Genomic DNA, 22,391 nt, shown 5'->3' with positions numbered 1-22,391 from the left:
TATTGTTCAGTTTGCGCAGATAAAATTAAAATTATCTCAAGGAAAAAGCTCGAGAACCAGTTCGTCTCTTCAGCACGCACCTGCTTTTGCGGAAACGGAAATAGGTATACGGAAACTAACGGAAATATACGAATGCCACGTTAGCAAACGTGCACGGATTCGTCTTATGTTTTGCAGATTCTGTCTCTGAAAACTAATCTTGAAAGACATTTCACAAGGATGGATATCTTGCATATAATTTGTTTTTTATGTAGTATTTATATGCTTAATATTGACGCTTTGATGTTTCATCTTTCTCCAAACCAAAAGAAATGTTTGAAGGAGGAAATTCACAAAGATGTTTTGGTAACCGGTGAATTCGAATTGTCAGACGCACCAGGCCAAAAAACACATTTAGTGGTAAATATATTCATTTAATAGTGAAATACGACCTGTTTATATTTATCCCGTTTTGTTTTGAATCTAACTGACGAATTTGATTCATGCAGAATAGATATCTTTATTCCTGTAATGGTTTTGATACAGACGTAATGGTCTTTTTTGGATGCCTTCAAATATGTTTGGTACCAGCATACTCACGGTTATATCAGCATTTAATATGTACAATCTGATATTAACTTCTAATGTTAATGGGATGTATAACATTTATGGAAGGGTCCATACATTTTAAATTTTCAGTTTCGCGGGTCGAGGTATTACTTCTGCTGCCCAAATAACGTCGCTGAGTAACGTGTTCAGGTGTCGATTAACATCAGAGCGATAAGTTAAATTTTCAGAATAGTTCACACTTGGCTGCCCATATCGGCGCTTTTCTGCATATTAAGACCATAATGTTTTAGTCAGAATTTACATACTCTGATATCTTTTGTAATAAATGCAAATTTTCACACTAGCAAATGGACCTTTTTTCAACTTCCTTTGGCATTGGCCTACATTTTAGTTGCCGGGAATACGATGGAAGCGGGGAATGCTGAACTCCAATTAAGTTGAAGAATGTTTCTTTAACGAAACGAATACAGATATCTTAAAATTGAAGAAAGTATTTAAATAGCTTTTGTTTTATTCAAGATTCTTATCATCCAGCCAAAATGGGTTGCCAAGTGTGCAAGATATTCCTGAAAATTTGATTTCTTATGATGTTATAGTCTGACTCATCATCCCCATTTGTTTGTACTTCCCTACCGATTTAAAAAACGAGAACGTTTAATGTGATAAAAAGTGCACAGAACTAAGTCAATTGAATCATTGATTTATAATTTCTAACCTGACTGACCAGAGTGGCACTAATGCTGGCATCCCCTGCACCATTTCATGCTTAACGGACTAATCATGCTAACACGGCGCCATATTGCATACACTATAGGCTAGTTTATTTCCATCAGAAAACATAATGACATAGTTCATCCTGTTTGGTAAATGCTGAATAATTGTGTAAATTACATAATGTTGAGAGTTTGGAATCATATCCCTGTGCATACATGAAGATAGAAGTTAAACTGCTTGTTAAATCCACATGAAAAGTGTAGTTGTCATTTTCCTTTGCTTGATTCAACATTGTAAATATCAGAAACAGACGACTTATGTATGTATGTCTGTAGTCGTGATACACCCCTTTGCTGAAAATGGACTTGTCCAGAAACTGGAAATGGATCCGAGCATGTCCGTCTATTGCACTGAAAACTTACCATTAAGCATGAAATGCGCATAAGACAACGGTGTTAGAGCCACTCTACTCAGTCAGATTAGAAACTATAAATCAATGAATTGACTAAGTTCCTTGCACTTCTTATCACATTAAAATTTTCCATTATTTAAATCGGTAAGGGGGTGCAAAGAAACGGGTTTGCATTATCAGACTATAGTTGACATCAGAACATGTTGCACAGTAGTCCTACATATAAGACCTCAACGCTGATAGCACTAAAACAAAAACATGTGCTATGTCTTACATTATGGGACTAGTTGGACGGTGCCATTATGTAGGCAGTAAGAACTCTACCCCCCAAACAAATATATAATTGCACAAGCATCCGATTCTCTCAGTATAATGGGGGAAACTCATGACAACATCCATCATTCATTCAAAAAACAGCGCAAATTATATGAATGTCTATTTCTCATTGAATTTTCATGCCACCATCTCGCAATTTAGTTAAAGTTACCAAATTTGTTTTTGTGCACAAATGATTTAAACATTATTAATATTGACGTGCTGCACAATACCATTCATTTGATGCGTGCTGAAAAAGACTGATCTGTGTACATATAATCCGCCATGTTTATCTTGAGTTTTGGAGCAGTCCATATTTGATACTGCAGAGAAATCCAAGGTAGGCAACTACATTATGGCGGAATATAGCTGAATAGGAAAGATGATCACACCTAAACAAATCTGCTCTTCCACTCGTCATGGCATATTGAAAATTTTAATGTTCTAGCACTATTTAATGAATATGTTATGCTGATCCAATAATTTGTGCAGAAAGCTACTTATAATGATGCTAACCAGGAATTCATTAAGCTACAGATATCATTCACAATGCTGTGCTGTATGATCTATAGTAATGATATTAATAACCCTACTTCATGGATGGGTTACTAATATAAGCCTATGTATTGATATTGATGGAGCAGCTGGTTTGATTCACACCCATATGCTGAAAGAAACAGAACTACCATTTTTAGCCTCATTTTTCCACATGCCATGAAAGGACATTGCATCCTTATTTGGAAATGATAATAGTTTGCAGTAAATATCTCATGCATTAAATAACATTACATAGTAGAATATCCAAATGTGGTATAGGAAGTCTTATTTGGAAAACGAATTGCCACCAGAACCTCATGTTATTTGTCTTGGTAGACAAAGTATGCTTAGCATAACATACCAGTATAATTTACCCGAGGCTTAATAACTTGATCATTAGCCAAACTTAAAGACATAACTCTATTTAGATTGTAGAATTTAACCCCAGTCAATATTTTGTCTTTGACAACAGTTTTATTTGCTCCATTGCAAGGTATAGGATCACTTTGTAGCCTTGACCATCAAAACAAATATGTTTACTTTTATTAATAATGATCCTGATATTAAACCCATTCTTATAGGAAACTATTTGGCTATGTATTAGTTGTTTACAAAATGGAAAAAAATCTGATTTAGGTCAAGTAGAAAATGAACTTGATTTTAGAGAAGGTGAAGTCCAAAGCACAATGTAATATTACAGTAGTATATAATCAAATAATCAACATTAAAAAAATAACTGCAATTTAAATATACATAACTAAAACATATAAGTGTAAATGAATAGATTATTTGAAGAAGAAAAAAATTGGGAGATTATTTTCCAAATGCTACTGTAAGAAAATAAATTTAATAAATTGTTTTAATTGGGGTATTCATTTATTATTTGGGATATTCATTCTTCATATACATAGTGCCTCAAATAGTTGCATCAAGAATTGTCACCCAGTTGATAAACTTTTCTCATTATTGACTCAAACAAGCAAATTTTATTTTATTTTATTTTATGCTATTACAAGTTTGCCAGCTAAAGTGTATTAAGGGTTTGAAAGAATCTGGTCATTTGTTATCTTTTTCCTCCAGTGTCTTGGATAATTGATTGAATTAAGCTAATTAAATTAATTAATATAGAAAAGAAAGTGTAATCTTTTCCTTGATTCGATCAAGCTGCACACAAAATTAGAGAATGGCAAGGAAAAGGCTTTTGAAAATTGGTGTAATAATTACATGTCATATTATCATAGGTATCAGCTGGCTTAATTTTTCATGCATTTATTATGATACTAAATATTTCACAATGAATTAGCATTAGTTATCTGATGGCATATATTGGTGACACAACAGTACATTCATAATGTTCTAAATCATTGCAAGGGGGAAAATGGTATCATCATTGGGACTGCAAGTTTTAGTGCTGGGACTGCATCATTTTCAAGAAATTTGTCCTGGTACTGCAACATTAAAAATCCTGTGGAGAGCCATGAGTTTATGTGATCTTTTGAATTTATATGGCCAAAATACATAGCATAATATCTCCAGTGAAACATAACACATTTTTAGTATGAAAATAATGCATATAAATCTGATGCATGCACACACATCCTGTCCAAAGGAAGAAGTCACTTCTCCATAAAACAAAGTTTTGCTTCACTCCTTTTACAATGCTATCTTGTTCACATTTCAGATTCTTTACTAACACACCATATTTGTTTGGCTGAGTCTCTTTTTGTTCTTTCATAAGCTGTGAATAACTCCATAAATGTCTGTAATTTGGGGATTTATTCCCTTTGAACACATGTATAAAAGATTTTTATCTCTATTTTTGCAGGTTTTCTTTGAAAAGAAATATTAAAACTAGGCACGAATATATTTAGTGCATGACAGGTTTTATACTGAAAAAAAGTGACATCGACAAATTCAGGGCATCAGGATTTATGATTGACTGAATTTAGATAACAAAACACCTGAAAAGAATGCAAGAAATATGGATTTCATATTTACTCTAAATGCAAATAATCTGCTCTGATGGCCTAAGTGGTTAGAACATCTGCCTCAAAAGCAAGAGGTTTCAGGTTCGTGCATTGGCCAAGTCATACCAAAGATTTATAAAAATGGTACTCACAGCTGCCTCTCTTGGCGTGATGCCCCAGTGTTAGACATCACTATAAACTGCCACACTGCAGACATTATTGTGATATGACTTAAAAATTCTTAAAGCTACATTAAAACTTTAAATCACATGCACACAAATGCAAATAAGTGCTTCATGATGATACTCATTCACAAAACAGAATGTATGTGTTTATTTCATGTAATGTACATGAAAAAATTCGTGAAAAATGAAAAACAATTACACCGCACATTTTGCTTTTACAAGTATAAATGATATCAGCATTATGAAACCCAGTCTTTCTAGTGTTAATAATTTATGGTTTAGTATGCATGATATCTTCCAAAATTTTGCTTTGAATTATATTTAAACTTCCCAATTTTCAATTTTTCTTTGCCAGCAGTTTAATTGGGTTATGAAGTTAAAGAAAACTGTGTGGTTCTGGTAACCCAACCTACCATATTTTAGTACTGACCATGCCTCATTTTTCACATTTGAACCTACAAACAACTTTAAGCTAACTTAAAAATTTTAAGCGACCAGTCTGTTCTATATTTTTGTTCACAACAATTAGGAACCACACACATTTTTTATTTTGGCACAAGCTTTTCATATCCACAAATGACCTCTGCAGCATATAGGTAGATTTTTGTGACATTAACTGTCGGTGTTTAACAGCAGCAATTTTTCACTATATATTTGTACAGCAATCAATGCCTAAAATACCAGAAATGCAAATTAAAACTCATGTCCTGTTTTAAATATCAGATTGATATACTTGAGTCTAAGCCTTGAAGATACTTAATTTTTAGATCATTGATAGACCATCGGCCACCTGCTCGTCCATCATTAGAAGGTTTTTTATCACTTACGTCCCCTAAACTACTTGGCGGATTGCCATGAAACTATACACAGACATTCATCCATGGTCTGGTTGGTCCTAAATGAAAATGATGCTTTTTGTTTATGGCTACTCCCCCTGAATGGATGATCATTATGTTATGTTTTTTTCACCGGAAGATTTCTAGTGATGTCTGATTTGTCGTAAATGAAGACAGTACAAAGCTGACAGCCAGTATGTGCACCACACAGATTATTAAAGATGGTTGCAGACAGTTAAAAAATGAAAAGAGCTTGAATTCCTGGAAATTATTTTTGAATAGTAGGGCATCAGTATTTTAATGGGCTCATGTTTTCAATTTGGCATCACTAAAGTACTTGCCTGTTACACATTTTACAGTAATCTATATTCAAGAGAACCAAATATGAGTCAAATATAAGTAGTTTATTTTGAAATTTTTTAACAAATATAAGTCTTAATACAAAAGTAATTTTGAGTTTAGTGAGTACTGAAGTGAAGACAGGGCCCGGATCTACTACATCAGGTCCTGAAAGAAGGGACCTTCATTACAGAGAGCTAAGCATTTACGATGAAAAGATATTTTGTTAACAAGTGATAGAACATGCACTATTCTTGTAAATTTAAAGGTAAACGTAATTATGGTATTCACCATTTTCATATTATTTCAAATGATATTCTGGCTAATTGAAGGGGGTTGAGCTTGCTGGGGCAATTTGCACTCTCTTACATCAGCTTTGTAGGAAGCTGCAGATTCATCATTCTGATAATGTTCTCATCCCCATATTTTAATTCTCCTTTGTCAACATACTCTTGTTAAAAAATTTGTTTACCATGCCTTCTTTTATTGTTAACCCCACCACCACAACCACAAAAACCATCAACAGGGGCCCTATTACTTGGGTACTCTCACCTGTTGATAATAACCTGGGTAATAAAATTGGTAACCAGGTACCATTAAAAATATTTAAATATTTCCAAGTTCAGATCAAAGACATTATTGATTACAGTTTGAGACTTGTGTGATTTGGCTGCAGTGCATTTATTCATGTACATTTTTTATAGTTTTCTGTAATTATGGCATGCAATGTTTATATTGCTCTTTTTGTACTCAGATTATGCTTTTTTGATACTTATGTTAGTATTAGTTAAGCTTATACACTGTATATCCCTGAACCTACAACAAAGGGGGCCCAGAGTGGTCTAAAACGCTCACCGTTATGGTTCACTACCATCTCACCTCTGTCTGTGTATGAGTCTCAGGTTCAGCCAATGTGGGGATGTGAGAAAGCTTGCTAGTAGCTTCTTGTGGGTTGGTGGTTCTTTTCAGGGTTCTTCCTCCACCATTTATACTGGCAGCTATGTATAGGCTATCTTGTGCTGAAAAATAGCGTTATGCCCAACAACAACAGCCTTCTACAAAGCAGTTCAGGTTCACATTTAACACAATTTCCCTTTGATTGGGTACCCAGGTAACCAATTGTTAGGATTGACGGGTAACCAGTACCGCATAGCTGCCAACCCTCACGAATTTGGTGTGAATTTCACGACTTTTTCAGCGATTCACGGATTCATGCCGCAAGCCAAAAATTCACGAATTCTCCAATCCTCAATTATTTTAAATCTTTAATAAAATAACCGATTTCCCGTTAAGCGCTAGTCGTGATATTCGCAGTTGCCGAAACGGCCCAGTACTGCTGGTCGCGATTTTAGTAGATCTAAAGCCGATTAGTACAGTTGGCTCGGTAGCAAGCATTTTAGCCTATTTTAATCTGTATGTATAAGATTTGAGAGAAACTGGGGCCTAACCGGAATTTTGCTCCGCACATGTGTCACCAACACTGATTTGAGTTATGGTTCAGCATCGCATGTACAATTTTGAAAACGTCTTCACCACTAAGAAAAAAGAACTCTGTTACTCAAAAAGTGAAGTTTAATTTGGAATATATAAAAAATTGGCTGTGCATTCTGACATTAAACATTGATATTCATCATGCTTTTTGCACTCAGTGCGCCATCGCAGAGATGATGTGAGGAAGCAAGTCGGTTGCAAAAAACACGTAGAAGTTGGGAAAATTAAGAATTCGCAGATTTCAGCTCCGGAATATTTTAAACAATTGGCGGAAGAAATGCAGGCTACCAACGCTGAAGCATTATTTGTGAGTTTTCTTGTCGAACACAATCTACCTTTATCAGCTGGAGACCATGCTAAACATTTGTTCTGACAAATGTTTCCAGACTCGAAAATCGATTCCAAATTTTCCTGTGGAAGGACCAAAAGTGCTGCAGCTCCTGTGCATTCCTCACAGCAACAGTGCAAGCGAAAGTGTATTTTCTCTTGTGAGGAAAAATAAGACTTTAGGGCCTCTTTAGCTGCAGAAAATTTGTCAGTAATTTTAGTCACCAAGGTCAACCAGCCGGCAAGAAGTCTGAACTGTTTAGAAAACAAATTTACGATCAAGCAGTTGAGGAAGTTCAAGTCTGCCACAGTATCATGTCTTGATAAATAAATATTTCTGCATATATGTAGTGTTTTAGTTTTATATTGCGAACTTGATATAGTGTAGTATTGACGGTCGGAGTGGTCAGAGTGGATGGACTTATTGTCATGGTATTTTTCACGAATTCTTGTCCAAATTCACGACTTTTGTTCCCTATTTTCACTAATTGTGAGCCTGGAAGATTGGCAGCTATGGTACCGGGTAGAGGTTTCCAAAAATTCTGACATCTTTAACCACCACCATCATCCTTAAACATACGCATAGTTGCCCCTGCCTCAGTTCCAAAGGGGATAGATCCAAATTGCAGAACCATCATGCTTATATGTTAGCCTCCTCGTTAGCATGTTAACATAATCCTCACAGAGATATGAATCATTCTTTTCAGAGATCTTAAATCTCTTAGCAACGTCACTTTTTAACATGTGACTGGATTTTTCTACCATTTGTCTATTTCTTACAGGTGACTGATTCAAAAGGGCATATACTCTATAACAAAGAGGATGCAAAGAAAGGAAAGTTTGCTTTCACAACTGAAGAATATGACATGTTTGAAGTTTGCTTTGAGTCCAAAATGGTGTCAGGTAAAATTGATCACAATGATTCATTAACACCTTTCTTAGCATGAATTGTGTAGACTCAAAAGCATTGTGATTCATATGGATTTTACTTTGTATTTCTTATACGAATTTGTTGTCTTTGGAAATGGCTGATCATATATGTACCTAACAATTATCTGAATCACAAAAATATGAAAACTTGTGTTAACTATCAATACCAAACAGAAAGTGAAATAGTGTACATCTAAAGTTAATTAAAATCTATACATATTCTTTATCCACACTCTTGCAGTAGTTAGGAATTTTTTGATAAAATTCTCTACAACAAAAATTTACTAATTTCTCTGCTGCAAAGATTAAGGATTGAAGAATATTAATGCTATTCTGTTACACAAAAGATGAATTCAGAAAATGTGATTGCAAATGGACCAAGTTACAGTTTTAAAAAAGTTTGCATAGACACTGTGGCTGAAATACAAACATAAGTTTGAAGTGATCATACAGGGGCCACACTAAGAGAAGGTTTTTGAGTGAAAATGGTGCCTTAGACTTGTTTTGCCAGATGGCATAGACCCCCTCCACATTTCTTCAATATAATTCATAATAATCAGAGTAGAATGTCGACTTTTGTGTTTGATTTCCTTATAAAGAGGGTGTCCAGGTTGAGAAGTTTTATTTTCTGAGGTCAGTTTTGTTTTGTTGCTTATTTAATGATCACACATGCCAGAACTTGCATTGCTGTATATGGAATTCCCACAGAAAATTCACACATAATCGGGGGTGGGTGGGGGTGTTACATTGAATTTGTTTAGCCTAGTTTCAAGCATATTATGATTCAGTGGATGTATCTTGGTCCATTATTAATAAAAGTACCAAATTTGTCCAATATTTCATACAATAAATGTATGTAAAGGACTTAGATTTAAACAAAAACCTTTTTTCAAGGTTGTCCTTTTATACAATAACTATGTTGTACAATGACTGTGGTGAAGCAAACTAAGACATACGTAGTATTATTTCATCAGTATTTAATCACCTGACATGTAAATATGCAGACCAAGTTTAAAGTGACTACTTGGAATGTCATATGTTTTTGCTTTATATATAGACTTCTCCAGATTTATATCATCTTCACCGAATTCTGGCTGGAACGTGGTAATATTGCCCAAACAGTCTAACGCTGACCTTATCTCACTCTGAATCAGCTTGAATGAGAGGTCTCCAAATTGCTGTTTTGCAAAACTTTTTCCTAATGTGAACCATGAAGTTATTTGTTAGGTTGTACTAGTATTATCCTATTTTTAGTTTGTTATGTTCAGTTCTATGGGGTAAATATTATTTTATTGAAAATGCATGAATTTAGTTTGTTGAATTTCATTATTTAATACAATGTTGGATAAAATTGTTATTACTCTTTTATTTTCAGGTGGACTTGGTGCTGAAAGGGAAGTTTCTATTACAATGAAACATGGAGTAGAAGCAAAGAGCTATGAAGATGTAAGCATCAGTTTCAGTTGTTGTGAACAATTATAAAAAAAAGTTGTTTTGGGGTGTTCCAGAATAAAACATGGATGGCTGAGGTTAAAATAAGTTGTCATGGGGTGCTCAAGAATTAAACATGGGTGGGGGCTGGCAGAACTTTTCATACCCATCACCCAAAGAATAAAATTCAGCAAGATTCACCAACTTATAAGGTTCCTTTTTTCAATAGTTTTTTTTACAGCCACCCAAAGAGAAAACAAGAGGACAGTTGATGTTTACAGGGATTGTCCTGGCTTTTAACATATTAACCCCTAGCAACAACTTTAGGGGGCAGGAGGTAATAGCCTACTGCCGAGCTCTGTAGCATCATGGTCATGCAGGATACACTAAAGTGGGTGGTATTATAGAAAGGTAGACAGATGTAGCTCTACAATGATACCAAATAATCTGGAATATCTAGTTGCACTACAAAATACAGATAGAAAAACTTGTTTTGGACCCAACTTTTTTTCACGCAAAATTCACCCGTGGTCGGAATCCCATTTTGTGTCTGGATTTTAGACTTTTTTGTCTCAGATCTAAGGCATACCGGTATGAACTGCAAACAGACAGATGAGCCTTTGCAAAAAGTAGGATAAGATGGGCATTTGGAATAAAGAGTGGTCTCCATACAAAAATAATGGCTCCGTTTAGCAAAAAAAACCCAAAAAACAACTTTTACCCTTCTGCTTATGCGCGAGTCAAATAGCCAACAAAAAATGATGTATCTAACACAACTAGGCAGTATGTTCTTGAAAAATGACCAGGGATTTTGGTGTTTTTGCGTCTAATCAGAAATAGCTTTCAGAATGTGTTTCCTGCTCGATTTTCAGGCAAAAATGCAAAAACCTCCAGGGGTTAATGTGTTAAATGGGTGTCGCCCATAAAATCGCCAACCTCAGTATTTTGTTGCCTATTTTCAAAATATGTCACCAGAACAAGTAGTGAATATTTTTCCAAGTCTATTAATGTAATAGGCAGTGAAAATTGAAAAAAGATGGGATAGTTATAACTTTATTGACAACAAGCAATACAGCCATAATATTACAAAATAAATCATTCATGACTGTTTTGCACTATTTTCGTGGTCTTTGCATCCCGCATTACCATTAGTGCATAGGTATGGCTGTTGCCGCCTGAAATAAATGCATTATCAAATGTAAAATATCTACTTTCCTGACATCTACTCTCTCTGTCTGCCTCTACCTCTCTCTCTCTCATAGAGACATCAGGTATTAAGCAAATCTATATTATGTGTATTATTTATCAAACAATAGTTTTGTAAGGAACTTTAGTTAATGACATTTTAATACTAAAAGCCTATGATCATACTTTGCAATGTAATGTAAGTGACGTATAATGCAGCCATCGGTTTCATGCATTCAGGAATTAAATGCCCACCCCCTCCTTTGTTTTAATGCTGGCTTCACAAAGTACATCTCTGTCAACCAGGATTTCAGAAATTTATTTTTGCTTTGCTTGGTGGCTGAGTGGTCTAAAGCGCTCTCCATTAGAGATCACTGCCATCTCACCTCTGTCTGCGTGGGTTTGAGTCTCGGATTCGGCCAAAGTGGGTATGTGAGACAGCTTGCCAGTAGCTAATCGTGGGTCAGTGGTTTTTTCCAGGTTCTTACTCCACCATTAATACTGGCCGCCATGTATAGCCTATCGTGTGCTGAAAAATGGCGTTAAACCTAACAACAACAACAACATTCTTTGTGTGTAGTGAATTGCTTCCTAAATCCCAAGCATGATCACCAAATGCTACTGATTGTTTCTCGACAAGCAAACTTGGATCTCCATTCCTACCAATGAAACTTGTACGTGTGAACACCTGGCATTAATGACTGTGTATATAAGCATTAATTACCATCATGAAATTAAAAGAAAGAATGAAGAAACATATCACAGAGCATATGTGCCCCCCAAAAACTCATTCAGAATAATTATGTTATTTAGTAAGCAGTATTATATCCATGTATGAGTTAACAATAAGGAAATAAGGTGGGATATAAAATGTAGGAAATAGTTGTATCATGTATGGTAGCTTGAGAGCAACATAAATTCACACCCATTTTAGGCATTGTTAGTTGTAACATAAAAGGGCATTGTTTGTCAGTCAATTGCTAGTGCTTTCACTCACTGTAGAACATGTGGTTTCTTTGAAGTATGTTGAAGATGCTTGCATCTAACCTCTAGCTATTCAGTTTGGGCACAGCTGACCAGAATATGATATAGGGGCACATTGGGGAGGGGATAACACACTCCAGAGAGAAACGGCATGTCCTGTGAGAATTTCATGTGTATTGGACTGGAAAGTTGGTAAATTAGTGAAAACGATGCTTAAATATGCTGCAAAAACTAACCGATGGTAGGTCCCAATCTGCATGTTTTCAGATTCAATCTCCCAGCTTGGTTTTTAAAAGATTTTGTGCATGACATGCTAGAATAACTGTACAGTATTAACTAAATTTATTCAACAGCTATTTGAATTCTTTGGAAATCTTTCTGTACAATTGAAACTTCAACACAGAAGAAGCATTTTTCGTTGGAATGTATTCATATTTTTTGCAACTATTGGAATTGAAAGGACTTTTAGGAAATAGGGATTCATTCACCATGCTGTAAGTTTTGTTGCATAGTTCTTTCACTCCTGTTTTGTTGCATAGTTAAAGTCCCTGAAGTCATAACACGGGATTGATGGCAGAAGTAAAAGATCAATGAGCAGAATTAACATATATTACTTACTCCGCCTGGATTCATGTTTGGTGACACACTCCTTCAAAATATCACAGCCATTTATAAATCAATTGCTGACTTGTGCCTTGATACATATATCACAACTCCTGCATTAACTTTGTGTCATATCTCAGCCACGGACACACAAGTTTCCAGCTGTCAAGAAATTTTCAGGATGTGGTGTTGCTCTTGAAGCATTACTACCATCACTACATGTAAATAATGTTGGACTGTCTGGTATAATATTAGGTGCAGTGACTGTGTTGTCTGATGAATTTGCACTAAATCCAAATGCTGTTTAGTTTGTTAACTTACTCTTAGGATGAGACAATGAACACGCAATGGTAAATTTTTGTTTATCCATGATAAAGTTGCACTGTTGATGGAATATAATTCTGATTGCAATTTGTTCTGTATTTATATATAGCAATTGGTACTTAAAAAATAATCAGTTTTCTCTGAACTTTCAGCAGAATTATTTTATGGGTACCTTTAATATATAAAAAAAACAGAAGGATTAGTCATTGTTCAATTAATTGTAGCTGTTTATGTTCACGTCTTGAGAGGTCGGTTGATTTTAGATATAGTCTGGTAGCATCACTGAGTATATCACATCATACAGTACTCATGCCAGATGTCAACATAAGCAGATTATGCTGTAACAATGCACTGTAAAGATGGTTTTGTCAATACAAATAAAGGATTTGTTTATGTAACAGATAGATTCCAGTGCATTGTATATCCAAGTTTGTGGCTTCCTCACATGGTCTCTTTGAATGTCTCCACTCTGAATCCATGATTGTATGTACAAATTAAACAGCCAAAAAGGTTGTCACCAAACAAATCGCCAGATGGTATATTTTGTTGCCAATAAGGAAAAAATCGCAATTTGAGACATGGGTGAAGACCAGGACGATCCCTGGTTTATGTTGGAGCCAAATGTTTTCTGATTGTCTTAGACTGGTAAAAAGCTGGCTTTGGTAATAATTTTAATCGATGTATCATTTGAATTTCAGAAAAACCTAATTAATACTACTGAAAAAATGAGCCAGTATTCCTGATTTTTAACCATCATGCATCTGCATTTGTTTGGTTGACAACAGAATGTTTAATCATGCAACATGATACTTGTGTATAAGTCTGGGGAATTCGCTTCACAAATGTGCCTTGATATTTTGAAATACTTTAGTTCTTTCTGATGTGGATTATCGACATGAGAGCTACATCCCTTTATCCCTGGAAGGAGTTTTGGAATAAAATGTTTCTTTTCCAAATCATATTAAAAAGGGTTGTCCCCTTGCAGTGTTTGGTCCTGATTCAGATTGGTAGGTTTAATTTACAGAGAAAGATTTGACTTGTTGATATACCATATGTCTCTCATAGAAAACGAAAATTCATGGTATGTGAAGAAAAAATCTTAATGTTGCATCATGCATTTATAAAAAGGGTTTCCTTTGCCCTGAGGGCATGGGTCTCTGATGCAGCAGCTGCATGGACATGCATGCTTTAGGACACAGCATATTAATATGCTTGCAGATGTCACAACAAATGTATAATAAGACACAAATCACATTATCTAATTCCTCACTGTTGGCTAATAGCATGGCAGGGGATTATCAAGCACTGTTGGAAGTTATGTTACTTCCTGTAGATTAGAAAACATATAAACTGCCATCTTTATTGATGCCTGTTTTTGCCAGCATCTTTATTGAAGTCTTTTTTGTGTATTTGGTTGAGAAGGTGGAAAATTTGCCTTTGATTTAATATTGCCCAATGGCTTTTGTTTTGGTCATAAAAATGTAACCTGTTGGCATTGTGTCTAAATGACTTAAGTGGCAGCAGTCACCTAAACATTAGTTAAGTGCAGTGTATTTCCTACTATTTAGATGCAGATTGCTTGCAGCTATTTTTTAAGTTAAGTTTCTTTACAAGATACGGTTTAAAATGCCCAGCAACTAGCTCAACTGAGATGTCTTGTATGCAACTTTAGAATGAGGTCAGTGATTTTTACAGGCCCAAGAAAGGACAATGGCAGTCAGAGTGGGTAGACAAATTCCCTTGGCTAAGAAAGAATGGTCAGAGATATAAATGCTGTTTGTTACTGGTGTGTGGAGTTCAGAACGATGAACTCTTTCATTAATGGAAGTACTTATTTGCAGTTTTTTGTGTTTTCCTGATACAAAATGCATACCATACATGCACACTTAATCAAGACATCACTCTTTCGTAATAGAATTTGGGGTGGGGGTGGTGATTGGTCTAAGGTGCTCACTTTTACCAATCACATACATCTCAGCCTCTGTCAGGGTGGGGTAAAGTCTTGGGCTGGGCCAATGTGGGTAGATGAGAAAGCTTGCCAGTAGCTTCCTGTGGGTAATTGATTATTCCTGATGTTTTCTCACTTTTTTCCTCGATCAAATATAAGAGCAACCACGTATAGCCTATCATGTGCTGAAATATTACTATAAACCCACATTGAAAGAAAAAAATTGGCTCTGTTCACAAATATCACCATTACAGGTCAGTTTTCTTTGATCCTTTTTTGCGTCTGCAATGCAGACACAGAAAATCTTTTTCTGCAGTACAACATTAAAAGCCTATATTGTTTTTACATTTTACTAAAAATGTTAATTGTTGTATTGCATAAAGAATGGTTTGGACCACTTAGACTGGGGCTGGAACACTGAATTGGTTTGTGACTGAAGATTTTTGAAACCAAGAGTCCATGATTCTCAGTTTTCAGAATAAGTCGAATCCCTGAGCCATGTTGACATGAAAGATCCAAGATATGATAATCCCCTGCTTTCAGATTGATCAAGAACATTAATTGTCCACACCACATAGCATACAGTAGTCACTTTTCTCTGGGGATAGCAAATTTATGTAACCATATACCAACCCTACTAGCCTGAACTGAAATCAAAGGTAAAAATCTCCATCTTTAATTAAAATAGCTAATTCAATATCTCAGTTCACAGTGTTTAAAAAATGGTCCTCTAACTTGACTAGTTTTTGACAGTGCTTGGTCACATGATCTGTAATCTCATGGTCTACAGTTTTCTTGATGTCACTACAGTGGTCAAACTGTCTTTTGATACAAACAGCTGCTGATAATCTGATTATGTTTGATTGCTTAGGCCACAAGATTGGGTTAATTTATGCTGCATTGCAGAATATAACTAGTTTTTAAACTGAATAATTGCCTCATGTTGGCTTATTAATATTGTACATATCAGTTTCAGGCAGGTGAGGTTTGATTCAAAGTTGTATAATTTTGCTAGCACCTGGCAAAGTGACTCCCCATGTTTTCAGTAGGTATCGGAAAAGTCATAAGAAACTTGGGCTAAAAGGAACATGGCACCAAAATGAGCACAAGGATTTAAAAATAACAGATGTCGCTTGCCCTTGGGTTCTGGTTAATTCTGAAATAGCCTTTATATACATTAAGAAATTACATTTATTGCATGTAATTTTCTTTTACACTTTTTATTGTTGTTTATGTGTTAATATTTTTAGGTAAAAGAATTTTAACTATAGTTTTCAGTCAGTTCTGCTTACAAGTATTGTAAATTCCTAAAAAGAATACAAAGTTCTGCATGTAAACAATAAAGGTAAAAAAAATATGATTATTTTATCTAATTGATAATGTTTGAAATGGACATTATGAAACCAGCAGTTTAATTGGTGTCCCTACACTCTGAAGAATAAAGTAGAACCATTTAATCTTGCCTACTGCATATGTATGTGCATGCATGTGCTCTCATTAGCTCTTTGGAGAATTTATGTCGTTAGTAAATAGTATAGAATGCCTGATGTATGAAGATCATCTGCCAAATATAAGTATGGTGCATATTTATGCTCCATTTCCAGCCTTTTGGACCCACAAATTATCAGCCATGGAGCTGCATCCGATGATCAGAACGGGATTGATACTTCTACTGATCTTTGCTTAAATTTGTAATGCTTCATGCAGAACTCCTGCAAACTTTGCAACAGCTAACCCATTTCTTGTCCAGGCAATAATTTGATTGCCATACTGTGTCAGCCATTTTTCTAAGTAAATCTTCATTCTGTTTTCAGCTAGCCAAGGCTGAGAAGTTGAAGCCACTTGAGGTGGAGTTGAGACGATTAGAAGACCTTTCCAAGTCAATAGTTGATGATTTTATATACATGAAGTCTCGGGAAGAAGAAATGAGAGATACCAATGGTGTGTAATCTAAATTGCTAGGGACTGGTGTGATTCATTGCAAAAAATATAACTTGCAAATGCTTGTTTTATATATTCCATTGTGGCACACCTCATGATGTGCATGTTATTTTACAATACTGTACATCCATTTTTCCATTCATAACTTTCAAACTTTTTTTCTGCCATTCAGTCCTTAAATGTTGATATATTGTGTGGGGCATTTTTCTGACTGTTGTATTGGTTTCATGTTATTTCTAAGCTCAGATCAAAGCAGATATCCTATTTAGGCTGCATGTTTGACACTTGCTATACTGATGAAGATTTAATTTTGTGATGGTAGAAAATATTTAAGAGTGAGAAAATAATTGTTGAGCAGCTGATTAAAAAATTGTACTTAATGTATATACTCGCTTAGAAGTCAAGTCCCACTGCAAACATCATCGACACTAATATTCGGTCACATAATGCAATGGCAGAGAAGGGTCTGATGACTACTAGCAAACTGCATGTGCCCAAATATGCTGGCAAATTATGCAACTGCAGATCTTGGTCTATGCAGTTTGCAGTTAGATGTATCTTATGAGTGAGTACATATAGTAAATCAAGATGATTTGTGAAATGTAGCAAAGAAAGGTAATTTCCTGGTTGTACCTGCATCACTGTTTTACCCAACTGCTATAAAACAGATATAGCTTTATAACTTCACAATGTCATGGTTGCGTTTTGTGATATTCGCAGCAGTTGGTTCCATGATCGCTATTATGTGGTAGAAGAATATATATAGGGTTTCAGCTAACAATGTAAAGACTGAAGTTTAGATTCAAAATTACCCATTGTGAAATGTGATAGGCTTTAATTTAGCACTGATGTGTATTGCCCTTATCAAGACAGGAAATTGCTTAATAGATACCTTGGTAGCAGGTTTCACTGTCAAAGTAAATTAGGAGCTTTTTGGTTTTATTTTAATTTATTTAGAATTTATTGCCTTACTAAAATCAAAGTATGTTGTTGTGAAGTATCTCCTTATTCTAAATGTTATTTCCTTTTCAGAATCTACCCACTCAAGAGTGATGTACTTCAGTATATTTTCTATGCTATGTTTGTTGGGTCTGGCAACTTGGCAGGTGCTCTACCTCCGACGCTACTTCAAGGCTAAGAAGCTGATAGAGTAGATTACTTCAAGTCCTCGTCAAAGTTTGCAAGAACAATGGCAGCAAGAAAAATGTTGTTAGAGTAATTTTATGAAGAAACGTAGATTAATGTGCAAGGCTGAAGCATGTGCCCCAACAGGAGATTTTGAGTTTATAAACTTGTATATATCCATTTTGTTTTAAATTTGTTGGACATTTATTGATCACAGTAAAAAAGGATTTAATTGTGTCCAGTATTAGCTACAACTCTCACTATGATGTGAATAAAATTGAAATTGAAAGACTGAATTATCTTTTGTCTCAGAATTAACAGATTTAACAATTATGGAATTAAGTATCATAATGGGATTAAGTAGTACAATGCTCAAGATTGATCTGGAGCTTTTTGTATTGTACAAAAAAAGTTGACGTTAGTGTTGTTTATTTTCTTAATTCATCAATTGGAATTAGTATGTATGTATGTACATTTAAGGTCATTTTGGCACAAAAATGGCTGTATGGTGCCAGGTAAAAGTTAAGTTCTAAAAATGTAAAAATGCAGAAATATATAAATATGAAGTACAAAAAATTAGAATATGAAAGGTACAGATGTTAATGTTATGTACAATTTGTATAATATAAAATATATAAAGGTAAATAATCAGTATTTTTCAAGTGTACATCAGAAAGCTTCCATTGCACATGGTGGATGTTAATGCACTCAACAGGAATGTGTGCCACTGTCAGTGGAGACTAGCAGGGTATTCACTCTGAATCTGCAAACTGCACAGATCCAGATCTGCCATCGCATAATGTGCCAGCCGATCTCTGTGTCATTTGTTATGAGTAATTAGTATAATAAACAACATAAACCCTGATCTGCCAGCAAATTGTGTGATGGCATTCTAGGGTGTATGTTGTTTGCATTTGGACTTGAAAGCAAGTATAAGCAGTATCTGTGTCGCATATTGACTGAAGATCAATGCAGTTGTTTTTAACCCCAACTTAATGATTGTACTGTGTTTTCTTGACCACTAAGTGTTTGAAACTGAAGAAAAACTATTAAGATGCAATGCAATGCTAAATGGCTACTGTAAACGGCACAAGTTTCATTACAAGTTGAACCATATTATGAATTGTCCTGTTCATATTATCCAGATTCTGATGTGAGTTATTTCATATTTAGAAGGTCTGCATTTTATCATTTAAGCATTATTTTTGAGAAGATAAAGTTAGAATTGCAAAATATCGGCAGTATTTAGAGAGATTTCTTAGTTACAGATACAAACAGGAGTGATTTTGATACTTCTTTATTCAGTCTAAAATGCAAAACTCCTAAAGTATTTGTGAAGTAATGTTTGTATATATCATGGAAACATCTGTTTTTAGATCTTACTGTTACACGTATAGTCTAGAGTCAGAATAGCCCCGGCATTATTCAACATGTTTCATAACATTTTTACATAATTTTCATCAGTTGTCAATAATTAAAAGTAAATTTTGCTGAAATGGATAGTTTGGATGATTTGGTTTTGTTTGGAGCTTTAAAGCATGGCAACAAAAGTAGATTATTTAGGGCAAAGGCAATTGGAATAAAGTGCCTTGCCCACACCACAGTAGCTGACCCAGGTTGGTCTGATGGTAAGATTTGAACCCACGCCCATTTCAGATGGGAGTTGGACACAAACCACTGAACCAATAGTTTGAATGTTGGCTTGCAGCTGATTTTATCACAGGAGCATTATCGACTTTTTGTTTGTATATTTTAGATATTGGCTGTATAATATATAGGTCGTCATTTGTAGAGAGCTGTTTTACTTGACTGATAATAGATGGGTATAGTTTGACATTTTGTATTTCTTCATGTTCTAAGATATTGTACAAGTTCAGACATGTACCTGAAATTTTTGATGGATGCAGAATTGTTTCCATGTTTTTTTTCTTCTCCTTCTGTTGATATGTATAATGAATCATTTGAAAACAGTAATTGGTATTAAAGTTGATTAAAAACAAATTGAGAAAATGTGTGCAGGACTGAAAATTAAGCTTATGGATGTTGAAGATTCATTTGTAAAGTGTATTTAGCATGGTGATGCCTGTCTGGATTGTTGTAAATCTTGTTGGAGAAAATTGAGTGCCTGTATAATTGTATGAAATGTGTCCTCATTTCATATTGATATATTTCTTTTATACGGTGGCAGTTTCTAAATTATTACCCTCGATATATGTACACATTATGTTTGTTTATACAGACAAATTTTGTATGCTCATTCATAAATTACAATTACATAGTAGACATTGAATATAGCACCTGGTGTCAATCCTCATTTCATAGAGATGATATATGACTTTTTTCCCGGTTCATCTTTTTTTCCGGTTCATTTCTTATTTAACAGGTCATAATATTTGGCAGAGCTCAGCTGAATTGTTTTCTTTTAAACATGGTACATTTGGATCATAGCAAAAAATGTAAAAATATTTGTCCTGAAAGGATAATCAAGCTTGTGTCATTCTGACATCAGGAGAAGAAATTAGATCAAACAGTGGTTACCTCCCCTGATGATAGTGGCAGTACTTGAAGCAGTAGAGCATACTTTCTCTAAAAAAAAAAGCTTTTATGGGGTAATTTGTAAAACATTCTCTCCAAAAGTGTTTTATTTATGTTTTAATACTTTTTTATGGATAAAGTATAAATTTAGAACAAATTTGGATTAATTTGGGGCAATATAGGCATTTTCGTGCCTTTCTACAATAACATCATTTTTAATATGTGACTCTACTCCTTGTTCTTCCCACTTTTCCTTTTAGTATGTTATCATTTCATCCCTCAATGCCATTGCTGTTCTCAGTACATTGAGTGGGAATGATTAAGAAAGTGAATTTAAAGATTTGACAACTTGACATTAAACTGTTTTTGTTTTACACTTAAACAGTCATGATAAAAAGTATACAATGCCAAAATGAGGGAGAAATTGGTTTTCAACAAATTACTGTGAATTCACCCTATTTTTGTTAGGATACGTTTTCTTGATTTTGCAGAAAACATTTTTTGTACTTTAAATCAAGATTTGAGGATGTGGACCCTAAGGTTTCCACAGATATTTTAGTATTTGGGATCTTTAAACTTAGTTTGTTGTGATAGTGACAGCATAGAATAAATACACAGTATGCTATTTTTATTGCAATGCACACTTATTGGGCTGAGCTGTGTACACCTATATTTTTTTTCTGTAAGAATGTTGGTACCCTACACATTGTATTGCAAATGCCACTGTCTACTGTTTAGAGCATCTTTCTATTCTACATTTCTTGATGAATGAGTCGGCAAATGTATATTATTATGTTGAAGTTTAATTTTTGCACTTGTACAAATTCCTCATTTGTAAGCCCATCTTTGTACCACATGTTCTTGTTTCAGCTAATCTTGACTATCCTATTTCTTCATTAAGGCACTGTCAGCTTATTATTTCTGAAATATAAGGTTTTTTGCCAAATTTTGTTATTCGATTTGTAAAACAATTTTCACTAATACATAATGGCTACATGTTCTTTATCTTGGATCACAACCTTTCCTAGGAAAAATATTTTTACAAAATTGGTGTCATTTGCTTAATTCCCAGAATTTGTATTCTTGCAAAAATCTTGTGCTTTATGGTATGTATGTGAATTGCAGTTTACGCTCATACTTCAAGAGAACTGGTAATTTCCTTATGGTGCTTGTTTATATGATAGTGGCAAGACAACATCGCAAGAAGTATCAGATACTACTAGTTCATGAAGTAAATTATTTGTGAAATTATTTAGCACAATAAAAATAATTGAAATACTTGCTTTTTTATGTAGTTAGTTTATATTGTGTTCAGTTTAATGTGTTCCATTATTAATGTTTTTGATGTCATTAAATCTTCCTCCTCCAAGTTCATGACCCAATTTTAAAAAATTTAGAAAATGTGCATCTTGATTATATAGCCCTTGGAAGAAATTTAAGATATTGTTGATAATCACATTTTTGTGACATTTATTAGATAAATAGAAGATGCCATTTTGTTTTCCATCAATTATTTTAAATTTGAACTCAAGTGGTCACTCCTCTGGGTTATCTAATTGAATTGAACCATCATCTTACAAATTTTGTGTTATAGACTTGTATTCATGAATGCTAAATTTGTTCCACTCAAATTTTCAAATGGGTAATACTGAAGTGCAGGTGGACATTATCAAAGACGATATATCTAAGTCTGTCTTGAGGAATTAAACATTA

General features: G+C 34.5%; 1 protein-coding gene across 1 annotated transcript; it reads left to right on the top strand.

Annotated features, from left to right (window-relative positions):
• Positions 1–107: 107 nt before the first annotated feature.
• LOC149808243 (transmembrane emp24 domain-containing protein 10-like) lies at positions 108–21,956 on the top strand. The gene is made up of 5 exons (XM_089975346.1): positions 108–399; positions 8,455–8,575; positions 9,978–10,048; positions 16,892–17,018; positions 18,051–21,956. The coding sequence occupies exons 1-5, from the start codon at positions 220–222 to the stop codon at positions 18,170–18,172; spliced, it is 621 nt and encodes a 206-aa protein (XP_089831472.1). The 5' UTR covers positions 108–219; the 3' UTR covers positions 18,173–21,956.
• The last annotated feature ends 435 nt before the right edge of the window (positions 21,957–22,391 follow it).

The sequence above is a fragment of the Sinohyriopsis cumingii genome, chromosome 1 (assembly GCF_028554795.1).
Source record: "Sinohyriopsis cumingii isolate HCF-2022 chromosome 1, ASM2855479v2, whole genome shotgun sequence".
Taxonomy (NCBI): domain Eukaryota; kingdom Metazoa; phylum Mollusca; class Bivalvia; order Unionida; family Unionidae; genus Sinohyriopsis; species Sinohyriopsis cumingii.
The sequence above is the reverse complement of the archived record's forward strand: the minus strand, read 5'-3'. Positions and strand labels throughout refer to the sequence as shown.

What these genes read in the sequence shown, in the direction of transcription:
- LOC149808243 (XM_089975346.1), top strand. Translation starts at nt 220, where the DNA reads ATGGATATCTTGCATATAATTTGTTTTTTATGTAGTATTTATATGCTT. An exon ending in GCCAAAAAACACATTTAGTG is followed by an intron (nt 400 to 8,454) that starts GTAAATATATTC and finishes TATTTCTTACAG; the next exon opens with GTGACTGATTCAAAAGGGCA. An exon ending in AGAAATGAGAGATACCAATG is followed by an intron (nt 17,019 to 18,050) that starts GTGTGTAATCTA and finishes TTTCCTTTTCAG; the next exon opens with AATCTACCCACTCAAGAGTG.